The sequence below is a fragment of the Acartia tonsa genome, chromosome 9, assembly GCF_053477335.1.
Source record: "Acartia tonsa isolate MP-2025a chromosome 9, ASM5347733v1, whole genome shotgun sequence".
In the NCBI taxonomy this organism is placed as follows: domain Eukaryota; kingdom Metazoa; phylum Arthropoda; class Copepoda; order Calanoida; family Acartiidae; genus Acartia; species Acartia tonsa.
This window is the reverse complement of record NC_137268.1, coordinates 33739063-33758669: the sequence shown is the minus strand read 5'-3', so window position 1 is coordinate 33758669 and position 19607 is coordinate 33739063. Positions and strand designations below refer to the sequence as shown.

At 33.1% G+C, this 19607-nt stretch overlaps 2 protein-coding genes across 2 annotated transcripts; both read right to left on the bottom strand.

Annotated features, from left to right (window-relative positions):
* Positions 1-5566: 5566 nt before the first annotated feature.
* Positions 5567-14040, bottom strand: LOC145328826 (uncharacterized). Its single transcript, XM_080172730.1, has 10 exons — positions 13947-14040; positions 13042-13116; positions 12245-12295; positions 10507-10590; positions 9640-9726; positions 8538-8606; positions 8191-8229; positions 7070-7170; positions 6733-6794; positions 5567-6196 (listed from the first exon to the last, which is right to left on the bottom strand). The coding sequence occupies exons 1-10, from the start codon at positions 14031-14033 to the stop codon at positions 6120-6122; spliced, it is 732 nt and encodes a 243-aa protein (XP_080028856.1). The 5' UTR covers positions 14034-14040; the 3' UTR covers positions 5567-6119.
* A 1430-nt stretch (positions 14041-15470) lies between these two features.
* Positions 15471-16241, bottom strand: LOC145328825 (uncharacterized). Its single transcript, XM_080172729.1, has one exon. The coding sequence runs from the start codon at positions 16187-16189 to the stop codon at positions 15569-15571; it is 621 nt and encodes a 206-aa protein (XP_080028855.1). The 5' UTR covers positions 16190-16241; the 3' UTR covers positions 15471-15568.
* Between the last annotated feature and the right edge of the window lie 3366 nt (positions 16242-19607).

Here is a 19607-nt window from a genome sequence, read left to right as displayed (position 1 = left end):
GCTCTGAAACGGTAGGACAGACGAGCATTAACTCTTGTATAGTGTCAGAACTGAATACGTAAAACTATATGTAAATTTATTGCTAAATTTCTTAAATACAGAATAAATACTGTTTAAGGACATACAGATATTTTTAAGACTTGATTATAGCGATGCCTCACTAATAATATTGTTCCTTAATGTAATAGGAATCAGTACTCCAAAAATCAGATTAATCGGATAATTATATCTCATGAAAAATTGTTATTAAAAAGTTAAAAATCGACATGTTTAAAATGGATGTACGGACATTCTGGTAACGATTATAGAGTTGCTACGCTTTCTAAATCGTTCATAACTACTACAGGAATCATCATGCAAAGTATCAAATCGATATGACAATTCTAACATGCCAAGTTTAATGAAAAAACTGAAATTTACTTGAACACCTATATTTCATATAAAGATTTACTACTAGAGGATATTTTATAATTTTGGTAAAAGATAAAATGCGTTGTTTAAGTCCAATCATAATGTATAAACCAGTTTTGTTAGCCCATGTCTTCTGCTTCTCTGCGCTAACAAAACTGGTTTTAATCTTATACAGTTATAATTGTACATTTTTATATCCGCGGAAAGCTGTTTATGATACGATGCGATAAATAACTAATATTTTTTACAAAATCGAAGGGGAGAAAGGGCTTGGGTTTCTTGTAGCAAATTCTTTTTTTGCTAATTGATAAATAAACAGCAATGCAAGGAGGGAAGGGAAATTAGACAATAAATTATCCAGTAAGATACCCTAAGTTTTATAAACACGTTCTTCTATTTGTTGACTTAAAAACTTTGAGTTCTTTATTTAAAATATGACTGGTTGTTACAACTTTCCTGCCATTAATTTAGTTTAAAGAAAAGGTAATTTTGTTTATCATAATAAGGGGAATATATCAATCAATCTCTCATTATCTGGAAATTAAAGTAAAACACGGGAGAGAGAAAGGGTTAAATAACTGTATCTCCCCATCACAACCGCCTTGTGCAACCTTTCTATTGGGTCATTAAAATTCAACTAATGGTGTCGCTTATATTAACACAGCCAAGTAGCAGAAAATAATTTTTATTATCTTGAAAATAAGTAAAAACTAAAAATGTAAAAAAAATAAGAAAAGGTGATATTTTTAATACAAAACTTTGAAAAAAAGTAAAAAAATAATGAAATTTATTTTTTAATTTAAATTTTAGAAAAGATTATGAATCCATAATATTACTTATATTTAATTTTTGTTCATTTCAACCCTTAATATAACGTAATAGTCATAGTCATACATACTTTGGTCAAAACATTAGTTTTTAGTAGATAATAACAAATATTTTATACATATGTACACTTAAGTATTAGGATGCAGGGATATACAGGGATAAGACAATGGCCGATAAACTGATGTACAGCTCCAATGAAGATACACAAAATAACCCCTTCTGTAGATTACAATTAGTGGCTAAAACGTTTGGACACTCAACTAAATGAACCAACCAATCAATATGGAATAGATGTCCCCAAGTGTGTTAAGCCAACGAATAAGAAAACTTTATTATAAGACATTAGGGACTAGTGCAATAAACAGCCCCCCTTCCCCTCTCAGATTGGGATGTCTGTTAAAATTACTTGATTACAGAAGCTTAAACGAGGGTAGGTAAGGACAATTGGGTTTGTTTAATCACTAGAAATTGTAGAGAATTATAAATTATCGCCAAAAGATTCAGGAAATCTAGAAAGTTGTGCTCTTTGATACTAATTTAACATTTATTGAATTATATTTACTAAACATACAACTGGCGGACAAAATATTTATAGACTAGATGCGCATTAAATTGAATTGAAATTTCTTCAAACACAGGCATGTTGCATATCAAAATGACCGCATTGAAATGCTGATTACAGATCTGAAAACCGTTTTGAAAAATATTGATTCAGTCTGAAATAATTTTCAAATAACCTACCAAAATGAACAATTTTTAATAAATCAGCCTTTTTAGGTACTTAATGAGCTCTTATTCGAACTAGGAGCAATATTTTTCAAAACTGTTTTCAGATCTGTAATCAGCATTTCAATGTGGTCATTTTGATATGCAACATGCCTGTGTTTGAAGGAATTTCAATTTTTGGTTTTATAAGGGGGTGGGCACTTTTTATTCCCCCCCGCGCGCCCGTTGTTTTTGGATTTAAAAACCTGTTTCAAGTTTCACAGGGTTTTATATAGGCCCAGTAACCCTTGCCAATGTGGAAAAATGTGAAATTCCCAAAAAGTTGGAAATCAACCCGCCTTAATGCGCATATATCTTTCTTCTATCTTCTAAAGCACATGAGAAAATCACATTTCCCCCATAGCATTTAGTACTGTCTGACGGACAGACAATATTTTTAATTGAGTAGCTTAGCTTCTAATAAGTATGAAATAGTATGCATCAGATATTTTTACTAGACTATAATACAGCCCAGCTTACCAATCTACGATGCCAAAGGATTCTCACCTCCAATCTCAGTGTGCATATGAATCGTAACTTCAGAGAATCAGGACTACATTCGTATATGAAATATAGGTGGTCAAGTCAATTTCAGGTTCCAAGTATGATCCTGGTCCTCCAGGCTCCTGTTACCCCAACTTTGGCTTAGAGACTTCAAATTTTCTTGAAATGTGCCAAAAGAAGGTTGGCGGCAAAAGAACATCAGCAAATAAAATAAAATGAAAAAATAAATCAAATGGCTAGAATATTTTAGTTGGCCTTGACTGCGGATGTGCGGCTAAATTAGCGGCATGCTCAGCTAATTGCGGTTTCTGGACCCTTCATTTTTGCATTAAATTTAACGAACAAGGAAAATGTGTGGGGTAAAAAAGAAAGTGTTTTTAAAAAGAAAAAAATAAACTTTTACTTTTTATGAATATTTATCTATCTATATTCTATATCTTTCACTCTCTCTCTCTCTCTCTCTCTCTCTCTCTCTCTCTCTCTCTCTCTATCTATCTATCTATCTATCTATCAAGTTTTAATCTTATGATTGTACATTTTTATATTCGTAGAACTGGATGTAATACGTTGCTAGACATAGTTTTTTCGTATGGATAGGAACCCGTTCTTGTCCACCGGATATTAATCGGTTTCGAATAAATACGAGAAATTAGGCATATTCTTTTTGTATATTTTCATATTAGATTTGGTAATATAGGACTTAGTTACAAAGAGACAATGCAATCCTTATAATAAAGTAACATGATGTCTGTTTGTTTGTGTGTCTGTTTGTACCGAAGGATCTCGCTAACCGCTGAACCGATCGGGTTCTCCTTAACAAGGTAGATTCTCATAGGTCCCGGGAAGGTTTATAAATAATTTGGGGGAGGGTACCACCACCCTCCCAAGAGAAATCACAAAAAAAATTTACGTTTCTCGATTATAAAAAGAGAGTTCGACGAAACATAAACGTCAAACGCAACATAGATATATTTTATGTATAAAAAAACATTCAAAGTGCCACTAGAGGCCTCTAGGGGCGTAGCCGCTAGTTAAATATAAAACAATTCTTTACATGCTTCTCGTCAATAATTTTTTATTGAATTAAAGTGCAAATTCTGTGTTATTTTCATGCATAATGTACGTTAAAAATTGAGAAGGAAAAGAATACAATGCTCAATTTGTGGTATAATAGTTTTCCTTCATATGAATCCTCTAAAGTCTATGATATATTTAAGACTGATTTACAGACAATAACTACGACATAATTGCAGGTATCTAAAGGAATAAGACAATGGCCGATGAATTAATGTACATCCCCGATGATGTTACACAAAATTACTTCTGTAGATTACAATTATTGGTTAAAACGTTTAGATACTGAACCAACCAATCAAAATTCAGTAAAGTCCACAAGGTTGTTTAGCCAACGTATAAGAAAACATTATTTAAAACTTTGGGGACTTGTGTAAAATAAAGCAGCCCAATATACCCTCCCTCTTTTGTTATCCGGCGTTATCCTCTTTTTTTTCAATTTTGAAAATTTGAGTGCCCCTCCCCCCCCCCCCCCCCCGACAACGACGAACAACTATTTTAGGTTAGGTTAGGTTTTAGGGTAGGGAGCCGAGCGCTGCGGCTAGGCAGGCAAGAGGGCCGAACGCTGCGGCTAGGCAGGCAAGGGGGCCGAGCGCTGCGGCTAGGCAGGCTAGGGAGCCGAGCGCTGCGGCCAGAGTTCATAGTTCGCTGTCGGGGGGGGGGGGGGGGGGGGTACTCAAATTTTCAAAATTGAAAAAAAAATTCTAAGAGGATAATACCTGTTATCCTTGTTATAATCACAACACCAGGGCATTATATTATGACACGTACATATTTACGTGTTTACTGTATAATATTACTAAAAACCAAAAGCAATATCTATTTTTTATTTAAGTTAAGCAAAGTGAAATTATTAATTTTCAAGAAATGCATTCAATTTAAGCAAAGCCAACTAAAACTTTTTAAAGCGAAGCTTTTCTTTAATAAGTGTCCATAACGGTTAGCTCTTTCCGTTTAATTATGTCCTTAAACAGTATCTTGTATTTTAGCAGTTTGAAAGAAAATTACTTAAAATTTTGCTTAAAATTATGTATTTAAATTTTGCCTATTTAGGAATCAGTTCTGACACTCTGCAAGTGTTAATGTTCGTTTGTCCTACCGTTTGAGAGCTTCGCTTTTATGGATGTTCTTATCCTTTTATTTTCAAAGGGTTTAGATATATTAATGTCTATTTCAGTATACATTAATATTCTGATTATTCAGTTCTGATACTGTACAAGTGTTAATGTTCGTTTGTCCTACCGCTTCAGAGCTTCGATTTTTTGGATGTTGGCGATCCTTGTTATAGTCTAATCTAAAGAAATGAATACTAGAAAATTAAAAAGTCGTCTTGATAAAAATTTTATCTTAATTCTGACTGAAATAATATACAATAAAATGTCAAATAGTTTTTATTTTCAGTATCTTAGGTCGAGAAAGGTATGTTTTGTAACCATTTTTGACACAGTTACGGCAAAATACATTTAATTTTAACATAATGAATATAATATGAATAAGAAGGGGGGGGGGGGTGGCGAGTTCTATAGTTTTACCTGTAGATTGTTATACTTATAATGGGCTTTACTGCTTTTGAATGTCTGAAAATTATGCGGCCAGGTTTGATATCTTGAAGGCCTGTTTTAAAAAGTGCAACATTGCTATAATGCTTCGACTTGAAAAAAAAACTGCAGCTTAAGTTTAAAACTGCTTTCCATACAACTGCCTAATTTAAATCAGGACTCGGCAGCCGCGCCTCAGCCTCCTGTAAGCCTCATGGAAATCAAACTTTTACAATTCTAAAAATCAGCTAAAAGTCCAGAATCTTTTAAAAGTTTTTTTTTTCAAATCATCTGCATGGATTTAAATGTGAGGCTAAGTCGCAGTAAACACGAGGCTGCCGAGCCCTGGTCTTTAACTCGGACTTTGATTGTTTTAGCAAGCCCAAACTTAAAATAAGCAATCAGCCCATATTTAGTTAAATTTATTTAGATATTAATGAAAAGACTGAAAAGTTAAAGATTTATTAAAAATAAAATTTTACATTTAAACCAAATTCTTATACAATTTTTAATTAAATCAAATTTACATATAAAAAAAGAGACAATTAAACCATACTTGAAACTAAATAGAACAAAGGGTCATGTAATAAAATATTTAACACTTTTGTCATCAATTTTTAAAATTGTTATGTTTTTTATCAGGGATCTAAGGGGATAAGACAATAGCCGATAAATTGATGTAAATCCCAAATGATGATACACAAAGTTATGTAGCTTACAATTAGCGGTTGAAACGTTTGGACACTCAGCCAAAATAAAATTCAATGAAAGCCCCTATAGTTTTTAGCCAACGAATAAGAAAACGTTATTAAAACACTTTAGGAGCAAGTGTTCTAAACATCCCATTGTCTCTTCCCTCTCTGCCTGTTTATATTATTTCGTTCAGATTAATTGTCCCTAATTAAAATTTATTATTTTTATTATGCCATTTACGAAAAAAGTTATGAGGAAAACCTCTTAAAGAGGTGACTGAAGCAATATCAGCTTGGTCGTTTTAGTTTAATTCTTGAATATTTTGTTGATAGCTGTTGGGTATTGGAAACAAATCATGTCCTTGTCAATGGTTGTCTCAGTTCCTTAAAATTGTGGGTATAGTCCCTTTCGTGGCAACGCTCCTTAAGTGGCGATTCTTTGTTTTTTTCACAGTAGCTTTTCTCCTATTTCTAGCTCCTGCGGGGGGCTCTAACCCTGCGGGGCCAATTGCTTAACCCTGTGGGGCAATCACCTAACCCAATATAACCTAACCTAAGATAATCTATCAAAGCCATTTTAAAAATACGGAGAATCGCCCCTGAAGGGGCGTTGTCACGAAAGGAACTATTCCCAAAATTGTTAATCATTTTGGGTACTTCATTTATTGCGGTTTCCAAGGATTTAAAAGGGATAAGACAATGGCCAAAAAATTGATGCACATCCGCGTAATGTCGCACAAAATTGCCCTTACTGTAGATTACAATTAAGAATGGAATCTTTGGCGCTCAACTTAATGAACCAACCAATCAAAATTCAATAAATGTCCCCACAGATGTTGAGTAAACGAAAAGTAAAACGTTATTATAAAACTTTGGGAACTAGTGTGATAAACAGCCAAATATCTACTCTATATATTCACCTCCAGGTTGTCCAATAAGTTCACATCCACCTCTTGTCACTGGCGTCTCTGTTGGAATCAACCTATTCATTCAAAATTTTATTTTGTAGCATGACCGACAGACTGACGAACCAAGTAAGTAGAAAAATCAACATGTTGAAAATGGACGTACGGACATTCTGGTAACGATTTAGAGTTGCTACGCTTTCTAGATTGTACCTAACTATTACAGGTTCACCATGCAAAATTTGAAATCAATAGGACAATTCTAACTGGCCTAAACTAACGAAAAAAGCTATCCGTTACGTACGGACATTTCAAATTATAGAGTAACTTCGCTACTAAAAATGTGTCTCACCTGAAAGAAGTATTTGTGAAAGCATTGGGAAAGTTTGGAACTATGAAGGGAAACTCCAACTCTACAACTTCTTCCGGTTTCTCATTCAGTGGGCACATTCCCTGACATTATAATAATCTATAATACAAAGTAGAACGATGTCTGTCTGTCTGTTTGTTTGTACCAAAGGATCTCGCTAACCGCTGAACCGATACGGTTCACCTTAACAGGGTAGCTTCTCATAGGTCCCGGGAAAGTTTATAACTATTTTGGGGGAGGGTACCACCAACCTTTCTAAGAATATAAAAATATCGTATTTTTTTTATATTCTTAGAGACTTCAACGCAACATAGCAAAAGTCTGACAAAATCTGTTAACATGTTTAATATCGTTTGAAATAAAAAAAATCATTTAAAGTGCCACTATCTTGGGGCGTACCCGCTATTCATAGATCAAACCTCTTGGGGCACAGCCCCTAAAGGCTAGGGGCGAAGCTGCTAGTTATATTATATTAAATTAAATATGTTGTAAAGAACCATAATTTATATGCACTATTAAACGTTTACTACTCCAATTTTGTGTAAATTTTAGCTGCAGCCTCAAAAATGGCTTTAAAATGCTTGGGTAACGGCAAAAAAACAATCTTCAGTTGCGGACAAACTGCTTTTAAACGGAACGGCTGCAATGCTCTGCTAAAAAGATAAATAAACATTCAAATTAATCTAGATAAAAAGATGAACTTTTTAAACAGGAATGACAATTGCCATAAAAGCGAAGCTCTAGAAGTAGACGATATGAAAAACGAACATATACATTTGTCTGAACTTAATGAGCAAAATATTCATATTGAAATCTAAACAAAATTGTATAAATGTGATAAAAATTGCTTAAATACGAGATACTGTTGAAGAACATGCTTACATTTTTAGGACTTGATTTGATTATGGAAATGTTTCGCTTATCATGTTGTCGTAAAAATCAATATTCCAAAAATCAGATGAATGATATAAATATATCATACATAAAAATGTTTCTCTTTGAAAAAAATTTAAATAAAAAACAGCATATTTTAAAGAGCAAACCGCTACGTACGGACAGACCGAGATTATTTAAAAGTTTCACCTTTAAAAGGGGATACAAACCTTTGTTTCCTTGGTCAACCATTTGCAGGCATTAGCATCCTGAAAAATGATTAAAGATAATCAAAAATGATAGTTAAAGATATAGAGATTTATCAAATGACAGTAGTGATATCTATCTACAATCAAAGGTTATCCTTGGTGTTCCAAAGAACTTTTTGGAGATAGGTAAACATATCTTAATAACAAGAATAGTATTCATGAAAACTGATGCCTTTTTGAAACGAAAAAGAAAACTGTCCTTTCGTTTAAATACATACAAACCTTGAACATATAGAAATTATATTCTGAAACTTACAGGCTAAACAAGTGTCATACGATATGGATAGGTTGATAGCTAGTATGTATACCTGTCCTCTAGCGCCAAACAGGACAGGACTGCATTCTTGTCTGCCAATCATGGGCTTGCCAAAAGTTGACTAAAATTAAACAGTTGTAAAATTATTGCTAGAGTATTGGGATGTGTTCTTGTCTGTTTGTGTGTCCAGTTAGATCTTGTAAGGTTTTATTTGTGTTGGTTCTATTTTTAGAGAAGATAATTAAAGTCCCTCCACAGATTATGACGTCATAAGATAGAATGGCCAATGAGAGGCCAGTATACACTGTAATTGACTAATGGTAAAATTTATGCTGACCTCTCATTGGTTATTCTACCGTATGACGTCATAATCTGTGGAGGGACTTTAATCATCTTTATTTTTAGACTATTTTTCCTAATCTAATTCGTAAGCAAAGTTTTAATATAGATTAAAATTATTGGTGAAAGGTTTAGCTACTACTATTAAACAGTCCAATCACAATTCAACCGAATTCCCCAAGTTTTTAAATCCAACGTTTACGTATGTGAGAATGAGTTTTATGTTTGTGTTTCACAGTTTCATTTCCTATACCTTTTCCTTTCCGTGAGCGTGAAAAACCTGTTTATAAAGATGCTGTGAATTCAAAAAAATGGGGACATGATTCCAGTGACGTCATATTTTTCTTTCCCGAAAAAGGGAAGGGGGGAAGAAAAAAAAGAGATGAGAGAAAAGGGGGTTTTCCCCATCTCTTTTGAAGAGATTTTCTTCCCCCTTTCCCTTTTTCGGGAAAGAAAAATATGACGTCACTGGAATCATGTCCCCATTTTTTGCACCAATACTCACAGCATCTAGAGTCGACCCTTTTAATTGTAGTTTTAATAATGAGAAGAAAACTTGTGGGTGTTTTTTTTTCTTGGTGGGTCAAGCCTCGAGGTACCCCCCCTAAAGAAATAAAGTAATCGGTGTAGCGGTTTGCAAGATTCCTTGCACCAGACACACTTTTAAAAATAGAAATTATAGAAGCTCTCTTTAGTGCCTATAAAATATGACGTTATACAATACAAATGACCAATAATAGGCCAAAACACAGACAAAATTACCAATGGCAGGCCAGCATAATGTCATTTTTATAGACACTTCTAAATTAAATAACCTCATAAATTTGCTGTGTGCCAAAGTCAGCTCTGGTGTATTCTTCAGTCAGCTTTAATCCCATGTATTTGGGCAGGGCTCCAAATCCCTGAAAATTAAATAATTTGGATCTACTGCAGTTCACGGTAAAATATTGCTGATCCCCTGATCATAAAGGAACTTGTTGACCTACAACAGAGGACTATTTATAAGCAACCTTACTTGACGATAAAATTTCCTGTCATAATTACCACGTATTTCATATCCATTTCCATTTTGTGATTTTTCTGAACAGAATGATTGCCATATTAGGTTCATGTTTAGACATCAAGATGGGTTTTAAAGCCACAATAAACTTAACCCAAAAATTTCCAAATAGCATCAAGGGGATCTTTATCTAAGGGTAAGAGGGGGGACAACTTAAAAATAAAAGAAAATATGGACGATGTAATTTCCATAAGCAAAGCTATATTGTATTTTATATAACTGTTTAATATAGCTGACTTATTACATGATGATGTAGGAAATCACCTTTGTATCAAAGAGTGTTCACACAGAACTTACCTCTGGGTACCTCACTACAGAGAAGCTAGCCTTGATCTTGTAGTTGGATCCAATACAGAACTTACCTCTGGGTACCTCACTACAGAGAAGCTTGCTCTGATCTTGTAGTTGAACCCAATACAGAACTTACCTCTGGGTACCTCACTACAGAGAAGCTAGCCTTGATCTTGTAGTTGGACCCAATACAGAACTTACCTCTGGGTACCTCACTACAGAGAAGCTAGCCTTGATCTTGTAGTTGGACCCAATACAGAACTTACCTCTGGGTTCCTCACTACAGAGAAGCTAGCCCTGATCTTGTAGTTGGACCCAATACAGAACTTACCTCTGGGTACCTCACTACAGAGAAGCTAGCCCTGATCTTGTAGTTTGACCCTATGCGGAACTTGAACACTTTCTCTCCATCAACCTAGGAAAAAAATATAAATTCTTAAATTAATACAAAATTCAAAATCTTTACATAAGAGTAACAGGTTGTCTATCTGTATGTCTGTGTGTACCGAAGGATCTTGCTATCCTTTCATAGGTCCAGGGAAGGTTTATATCTATTTTGGGAAAGGGTAAACCACCCTCCCATGAGAAATCACTCCACGAAAAAAAAAACAAGAAAGATTACACATTAAATTAGACAATTATTTTTTAATGAATAAAAATAATATACAATTATTAAGGAGAAAAAGTAAAAATAAATCTATATCAAAGAAGTTGTATCAACTTTTTTGCTTTTTATTTAAGATAGCTAGCCGGTTCTTTTAGTAAGTAGTAGATGTAAAATTTTTCATAGAATTCAGATATGCAATCGGTTTTTTTGTAGACCTCTTATTTTTTAAGTAATTTAAGTTTTTTAAAAAAATAATTAAGTCGGTTTTAAGGTACTTAAACGCAACAAAATAAAAGAAGAAAATGGCCAGTATGAACAAAAATAGTAAGATCTTTAATTTGACACCTTACTTTTAAAATTCTGTTGAGTAATTATTGAAAAAATCTATTTTTTTAACCTCGGTTTAATAAAAACTTTAGACCTAAATATTTTCTCAAACAGACATAAAAAACATGGGTTCATATATACCTTTAGAATCAGAAAAATATTACGAATTTATTCTAAGCAAGATTGAAAAAGTTTTATAAAACTATAATAAAAAAAATAAGTTTATTTTAAGAATCATAATTTTCGGCTTTAAAGGGTTAGCTTGAACCAAACCTGAACAGAACCTAAACAAAAGACAATGCAATGTAGCAGATATTTTTTAAACACAAGAAACAATAATGTATTTTTAACTGCATTGTTTTGAAGTTTATAAACAGACTGATGCATATTTGTTCATAATTTTTCATTATTTACATGTTCTTTAATATCACTATATTTATTGTAGTATCTATTGTATATATTGTATGAACGTTCTCCTTTTTTTCTGGCAATTCTATAGGTTAATTTTAAAGTTTAAGTTTCCTGATTCGTCAATTTTTGCGATTTGTGATTGGCTAGTTTAGTAGTTACAATTCTTAAAATAAACTTTTTATTCTTTCTATTTTTTATTACAATTTTTTTAAACTTTTTCAATTTTGCTTAGAATGAATTCATATTATTTTTCTCATTCTAATGGTATATATGAACCCATATTTTTATGTCTGTATGAGAAAATATTTAGGTTTAATGTTTTGATTAAACCGAGGTTAAAAAAATAGATTTTTTCAACAATTACTCAACAGAATTTTAAAAGTAAGGTGTCAAATTAAAGATATTACTATTTTTGTTCATACTGGCTATTTTCTTCTTTTATTTTGTTGCGTTTTAGTACCTTAAAACCGACTTAATTATTTTTTTTTAAAACTTAAATTACTTTAAAAATAAGAGGTCTACAAAAAAACCGATTGCATATCTGAATTCTATGAAAAATTTTACATCTACTACTTACAAAAAGAACCGGCTAGCTATCTTAAATAAAAAGCAAAAAAGTTGATACAACTTCTTTAAAAAGAAATTAGCATTTAAGACAAAAGCACACAAGATTGTACAGGCTTATAGAGTGACTTCGCTACAAAAAAATATTTATTTATATTACCTCCCCGAGTTTAAGTTCTGTCTTTCCATCGCTTTCATACAACCTTGCTTCCTAATAAGTTGTATTATATATGACATGTCTAAAATATTATATTATATTTACAAATATATTATAAAAATTATAAAATTTTGTTAAAAATTTAATGCTAAAATAAATTTGTACTAAAATAAACATAATTGAACCAATCAAATAATATGGAGCCAAATCCTATTAAATTTTTTAGGATAGCCCAGAATTTAGGGTTTCCTATCATTTTCTATTATATGTATGTAAGGCTAAGGAAACCTTAGCTTCTAGCCTAGCAGACGGAAATTTGGCTCATTGTTATTAAATAATAGTTATTTATTGCATTGTATCATAAACAGCTTTCCGAGGATATAACAATGTACAATTGTAAGATTAAAACCGGCATCTTGGTGCCAAAAAAAAAATTGGTGAATATGATGCTATACATAATATTTCAGTATGGCTGTGAGCCGGTTCTAATCTACTAGATATTAATTGGTTTCAAATGAATACGAGAATAGTTATTTCTCGCATCGTATTATAAACGGCTTTCCGCAGATGTAGAATGTACAATTATAAGATTAAAACTAGTTTTTTTAGCCCCGTGGTGCTGAAGGCACCAGCTAAAAAAAATGGTTTTAAACTTATGATTGTACATTTTTATATTTGTAGAAAGCTTGATATAATACGATACTAGACTTAGTTTTTTCGTATGGATGAGAACCGGTTTCTATCCACCGGATTCGAATAAAAGCGAGAAAAGTTTTTACAGCTGAATGAAATATTAATACCTTCAATATGGAAGTGCCCCAGTTTTCCCATCTCCTCCTCCTAGCGGGGCTGCACTCAACTATACCTGGAGTTACCTGGACAAAAAATTAAGTAGCTGTCTATAGTGCCCTTGCAAAATGGGGATAGATGTCACTGCTTTTGGCCTACCTATTCTATTGACATCAGGAAATAATCTATACCCCATCCTTTTTCTAGGAGGTTTCTTTCCCTCTTCCCTTTCTATTTCCCTCTACTATGACGTCAATAGAATAGGTATGCCAAACGCTGTGACACCTATCCCCATTTTCCTAGGGCACTAAACACAGCTACCGTTATTAACATTTTGAAAGAAAGTTAGGTTTGGTTATATTGGATTGGGTAGCCTGACAGAGTTAGGTTAAGTTTTATAAAAAATAAGGGTGGGAGTTATTAATGCTCAACCGGCCACTTAAAAGCAATAACATTAGTAATCGTTCATTTTTAGTTAAAATCAACACTTTTTTATAATTAGGATCGGTCCATCCGTCACGGACAGTTAGTTTTTTACATTAATTTAAACGGGTTAGAATTGTGCTATGGTTTTAAAACTTTGTATGATGATTCCTATAACAATAAGGTACGATTTTGTAAGTGTAGCAACCCTATAATCGTTACCAGAAAGACCGTACATCCATTTAAAACATTTTGATTTTTTAACTTTTTTGACAACAAATTTTTATATGTATGTTAAAATCATCCTATTCATCTGATATTAGGAATACTGATTCCTATTATCACAACTTTACTTACAATTTTGTTTAGACTTATGCATTAATATTCTGCTAATTTAGTTCTGACACTCTACACGTTTTAATGTTCGTGTGTCCAACCATTTCATAGCTTCGCTTTTATGGATGTTGTCATCCTTGTTTTTGCAAGATTTTACCTCCGCCTTTGGTTTTTGATCCGCCAGAGAATCTTGTATGCACAGAGCAACAACCAACAACAGGCTCAGTGGGAGCCACACGCGCATTTTATCTTTCAATAATAAGTAAGATATATTCCAGAGCTTGATCTTTAAATCGATTTTATGGTGCGATTCAGAGGTGAACCGTGTTTTTAGATCACTTGCACACTCACTAAAATATCGATCCGCGCCAGTACAACTTTATTACTTAAAGCCGTGTCAGTAAGGTATTTTATATAAAATGCCGTGTCAGTATGGTATTTTATATAAAACATTAATATATAATTTATTTTAAAAATAACTATAATAATGTTTTCTCAATAGTTTTGCAATAAAATATTAAAGTGATTTAAAAAAATATCCATTTATTACATATGATTCACCCCGATTTGGACCGGCAATGCCACTCGGTGAGTAGCATTGCCGCGCCACTGCCCGCACCAAATCGCCTATGCAAATTCGATTTAAAAATTGGTATTAAATAATTTGATGGTGCGCTGAATGAATCGCCCCGGTTTAAATCACCTATAAACGATTTAAAGATCAAGCTCTGTATGGCTTCAAAACCGATTAATATCCGAAGGATTACAACCCGTTCTCAGCAACACTAAAAAAATAATGTATAGCATCGTATTGCAGACAATTTTCCACTAATATCATTATAAAATAATATTAATTTTGTAAGGGGTAACAACATTTTTTTTATTTTAGATTTCTGTTTCAATATCCGCGGAAAGCTGTCTTTAATACGATGAGATAAATAACTATTCTTGTATTTATTCTAATCCGGTGGATAGGAACCGGTTCTCATCTATACGAATAAACTATGTCTAGCATCGTATTATATCCAGCTTTCTATGAATATAAAAATGTACAATCATAAGATTAAAACCAGTTTTTTTAGCTCGTGCCTTCGGTTCTCGGGGCTAAAAAAACTGGTTTTAACCTTATTATTGTACATTCTATTTCCGCGGACGATGCGAGAAATAACTATTCTCGTACTCATTCGAATCCGGTGGATAGGAACCGATTCTCATCCATAAGAAAAAACTATGTCTAGCATCTTTGGCAACTAGGGGTTAAAAAACTGGTTTTAATCTTATAATTATACATTCTATATCCGCGGAAAGCTGTTTATAATACTATGCGAGAAAAAACTATTCCAGCATGGCTTCAAAACTTATAAATATCTAGTGGATTACAACCGGTTCTCAGTCATACTGAGTAATCATGTATATCACCAAATTGCAGACAATTTTCCATGAATAAAATCATATAATTAATGTTAATTTTGTAAGGGGTAACAAAACTGTTTTTAAAAAAAATAGATTTCTGTTTTAATATCCGCGGAAAGCTGTCTTTAATACGATGCGATAAATAACTATTCTATGTTTCTAATTCTTTTGAGGAAATTATTTTTGAAAGTTGCCTAAAAAGACGCCAATATGCATCAAAATCTTATATAGAACAAAATTTATATACAGTCACTTAAATACAGAATATGTTTATTAAAATAAATAAAAGAATGAATAAAAACAGAGTTACAATGAAAAAGCTTCGCGGAATTACAAATAAAACAGAATTAAATTGCCGTTTACAATTTACTTGATCTGCTTAATCTCAACTTCCTCAGTGGGTTCCTTCTTCAGAGCCTTGACAACCAGAACACCATCAGTGGACAGGTTGGAGGTGACGTCCTCAGCCCTGGTACCCTGGGGCAGAGTGTAGGACCTAGTAAACCTCCTGGTCACATTGTGCTTACCATCCTCAGACTTCTCCTCGTGGCTGCCCTCAATGACGAGCATGTTGTTCTTCACCTGAACATGCAACTCCTCTGGCTTGTAGTGAGCAGTGTCCAGAGATACCTCCATCTTGTCCTTGTCGTCGGTGAACCTGATGACGTCATGGTCGTGACCGTGCTTGAAGAGCTCCATGTCCCCGAAGTCAGACTTGATGGCAGGCATCATCCACTTGCGGGGGAACATCCATCCCTGCTCATACTTTTCCATAGGATTGTCCGACTGGATGGCAGGATTCTCAGCCTTGTTGGGCAACTGCTGCATGCACCTGGTCTGTCTAAAGTCCTTATCCATCTCCTTGAAGAGGTCCCTGGACTCCTTGAACATGGCATCCCTCACCTTGTCGAACTGGTCCCAGGAAGACTTGAAGTGAGGATCCTCGAAGAAGAAATCTCTGACGGTGGTGGGAACACGCTCAGCCATGGTTGGATCTTAAGAATAAGAGAAGTAATTAAAGCGATAGCAGAATATGGACTCACATTTTTAGACTTATATTATAGAGATGCTTTGCTTCTACCATTGTGTCTTTATTCAAAAATCAATTAATAAAGATATTTATAAAAATCAAAAAGCTAGAAAATCATCTTGTTTAAAATGTACATAAAATCTTTTTAAAAATAATTATAGAGTTGCTACGCTTTCATATTTTTTTCAATCGGTACAAAAATTATAATTTCATCATGATTAAAATTGGTGGTACAGTACTTCTAACATGTCTAAATTAACGATCAGAAAGAGCTATCCATTTCAGACTTCAAATTTAAACTTCGCTTTTTAAAAATTCCAATGTTGCTATATTTAAAACTTATAGCTCCTAACACCTTGGGGCAGAGAGAGGGTAGAAAAATAGATTAAAAACATCCCAATATTTAAATATGAATATATAAAATAGCCTAAACCATCGCATGTGATGCTTGCTTAAAAAAAGAGAACCGAATCTGTTCAGTATTTATTGAGATCTTATGATTCAGACAAAATTCATAACTACTTTATATAATTTGATATTTAAAATTTTCATGATGCACCAAATAAAACCAGATTATGACTGAAACACGACAGATTTTTTATTATTTGCCTAGTAAAGTGTTAAGAATAACTAATGATTGTGTTTACCTATATTTATGTGGAGAAAGCAACCATGACGATTTTTTTTTGTAAATTCACAGAAAGCCCGGTTTAAAGGGAGTTATTTGAGGTTATAGCCTGGCTTCAAGGGAGGTATTTGAGGTTATAGACTTGTTTCAATGGAGTTATTTGAGGTTATAGCCTTGTTTTACAAGGGAGTTATTTGAGGTTATACCCTGGTTTCTAGGAAGTTATTGAGGTCCCTGACTTTTAATAAATAAATCAAAAAATATATATTGGTTGAAAAGTTTGAACACCAATGAAAAAGATGAAAATGTTATTTAATTTTATGAATAAATAAAGGTTATAGGTGGATACTGTGACATAGAAATTTTTGCTGTTAATTTATGTTGCTATTATAGTCCTCAGACATTGGTCAATACTTTCTTCCTGTATGGTCACGATAGAAGATGGGGCGAAGTCATAAAGGGGCGGTGATGCAAGCGGGTATCGTTATATTATCCAGCTGAGAGAAACATTAATTAGGGCATGCAAGGATATCTCACAATTTCCACGTATTCAATATCCATTGAAATATGTTTATAGCAGGGAGGGAGGGGACACTTGATTTTAAACTTATATATTGAAATCCCAAAAGTTTATAAACACGTTAATCCATTCGTTGGCCTAACAACTGATTGTAAATTGATTTATGATTGGTAAATACAAAGTAACTTGTCCAACAATAATTTGTATCTAGTTTTGTATCCTTTAACTATAAGCTTCAAGTGAATGCAGTGATTTTAATGTTTTCAAAAAAACACACACAAAAATATTTTGATTGTACTTTAAAACATATTGAAGTTGACATTTTTTTAAAACAAGGACCAATATTAGCAACAGTAGCTTAGCAAAACGGGAAAGAAATAGATGAAGTAAGAGAAAAAGAAGATAGGTTTGATATGGGAAACTTTTCCTTTGTTTGTAACTAGCGGCTGCGACCCTAGTATCTAGGGATTCAGTATTCAAAGGGGTAAGATATGGGTAAATATACCCTAAAATTATCCCAAGACTTAAATCTAAAAAAGTAGACTAAAACCAGCTCGGGACCTATGTGCAGCCCCTCTAAAAAGAAGAACTTAATCAGCTCAGTAGTTATTGAAATCTTAAGCTTCACGCTGAAAATCATACAATTTTCAAAGTTTTGGGAAAACATACATGAATTTTTTGGTCATTAGCCATTGCTTTTCAATCCAGGGATATGTTAATTGGATAAAAATAAACTATTTCACAAATTCAAAACTTGAATATTTTTTTGGTTAAGTGTAGCCTTGTTCGTTCAAATTGGGGAAGAAATTTATTAATCTTTCCTTTACATATCCCTGTATTTCTGTTTTGAGCCATAGACACGAACAATATATCATTATTTATTAATCGCATTAGAAATTTAGTCGATTTCCCACAAAACGCCCAGTCGAGCATAGAACCCCCATCCCATCTTATTTTGAAGATGGAAGATAGTTTTTCGTGTTAGGTAATATTAGATGCAGGATAGTCTCGCAGGGTTAGGGCAACACGGGTAAATGGATTATGTATAAAGAAAAAAATCTTCAGACTTCCTATTTTTAAGCCATGCGGCTACACCCCTAGCCTTTAGGAGGCAGAGATGGGCTAATAAATAGCTAAAAACCATCACAAAGACTTAAATCTGCAAATATAATTAAACCATCACACGAACTATGTGAAGTTTTACTAAAAGTGATCACTCAATCGGTTCAGTAGTTATTGAGATCTTAAGCTACACACAAAAAAACTTTACTAGTTTATATAATAGTTAAGGGGATGGGTGTATTTCTTTGCTCATTGACACTTAAAGGAAAAACACTAAATTTATACTTTTTAAGAGCGCAGCTTTCTATAATTTTATCTATTTTATTTTTTAAGTTGTTAATTTTAAATCGTTGAATGGAATTTCTGCTTTTTTTAATTGACATAAAATGAAGCCATGTCGTATCCAACATTATTTGATATCTTATAGTCGACAAACTGGATATAAGATATACATGGATAATGATGTACTAAATGGGAAAATTTTGCGATCAATTTAGGTTGTATGGAGGTACGGTTATTTTAGCCAGCTGCGATTTTTCTATGCCGGATATCGAACATTGGCCAGATATATTGCCCGAATCGGATATCTGGCATTAAAAATCAGCCGGATATCCGGCCAAAATATATCCTAATTTACAGTGCAGTGTTCCCTCCCTCCCTGGATTTTTCAAATTTCCAAATGCGTAAAAGAAATGAGACACAATTAAATTCTTATGCACCATTGATTGTTAACAGCGAAGCTTTTCTATAAATAGGGTCGGTCCATCCGTCCGTCTGGAGCAGATAGCTTTTTTTGTTAATTTAAACGGGTTAGAATTGTCCTAACGATTCCAAATTTTGCATGCTGATTCATGTAGTAATTAGTTACGATTTAGAAAGCGTAGCAACTCTATAATCTTTACTAGAATGTCCGTACGTCCATTTTAAACATGTTAAATATTAACTTTTTAACAACAAATTTTTATATCATAAGATTATCAGATTTATCTGATTTTTGGAATACAGATTCCTTGGACAACAAAGTACAATATCATAAGCGAAGCATCTCTATAATCAAGTCATAAAATCTGCATTTAAGCAATCTTTGAACAAATTTACTTGCAATTTCGTTTCAACTTTTATACATTTATATTCTGATTATTTAGTTCTGTCACACTACAAGTGT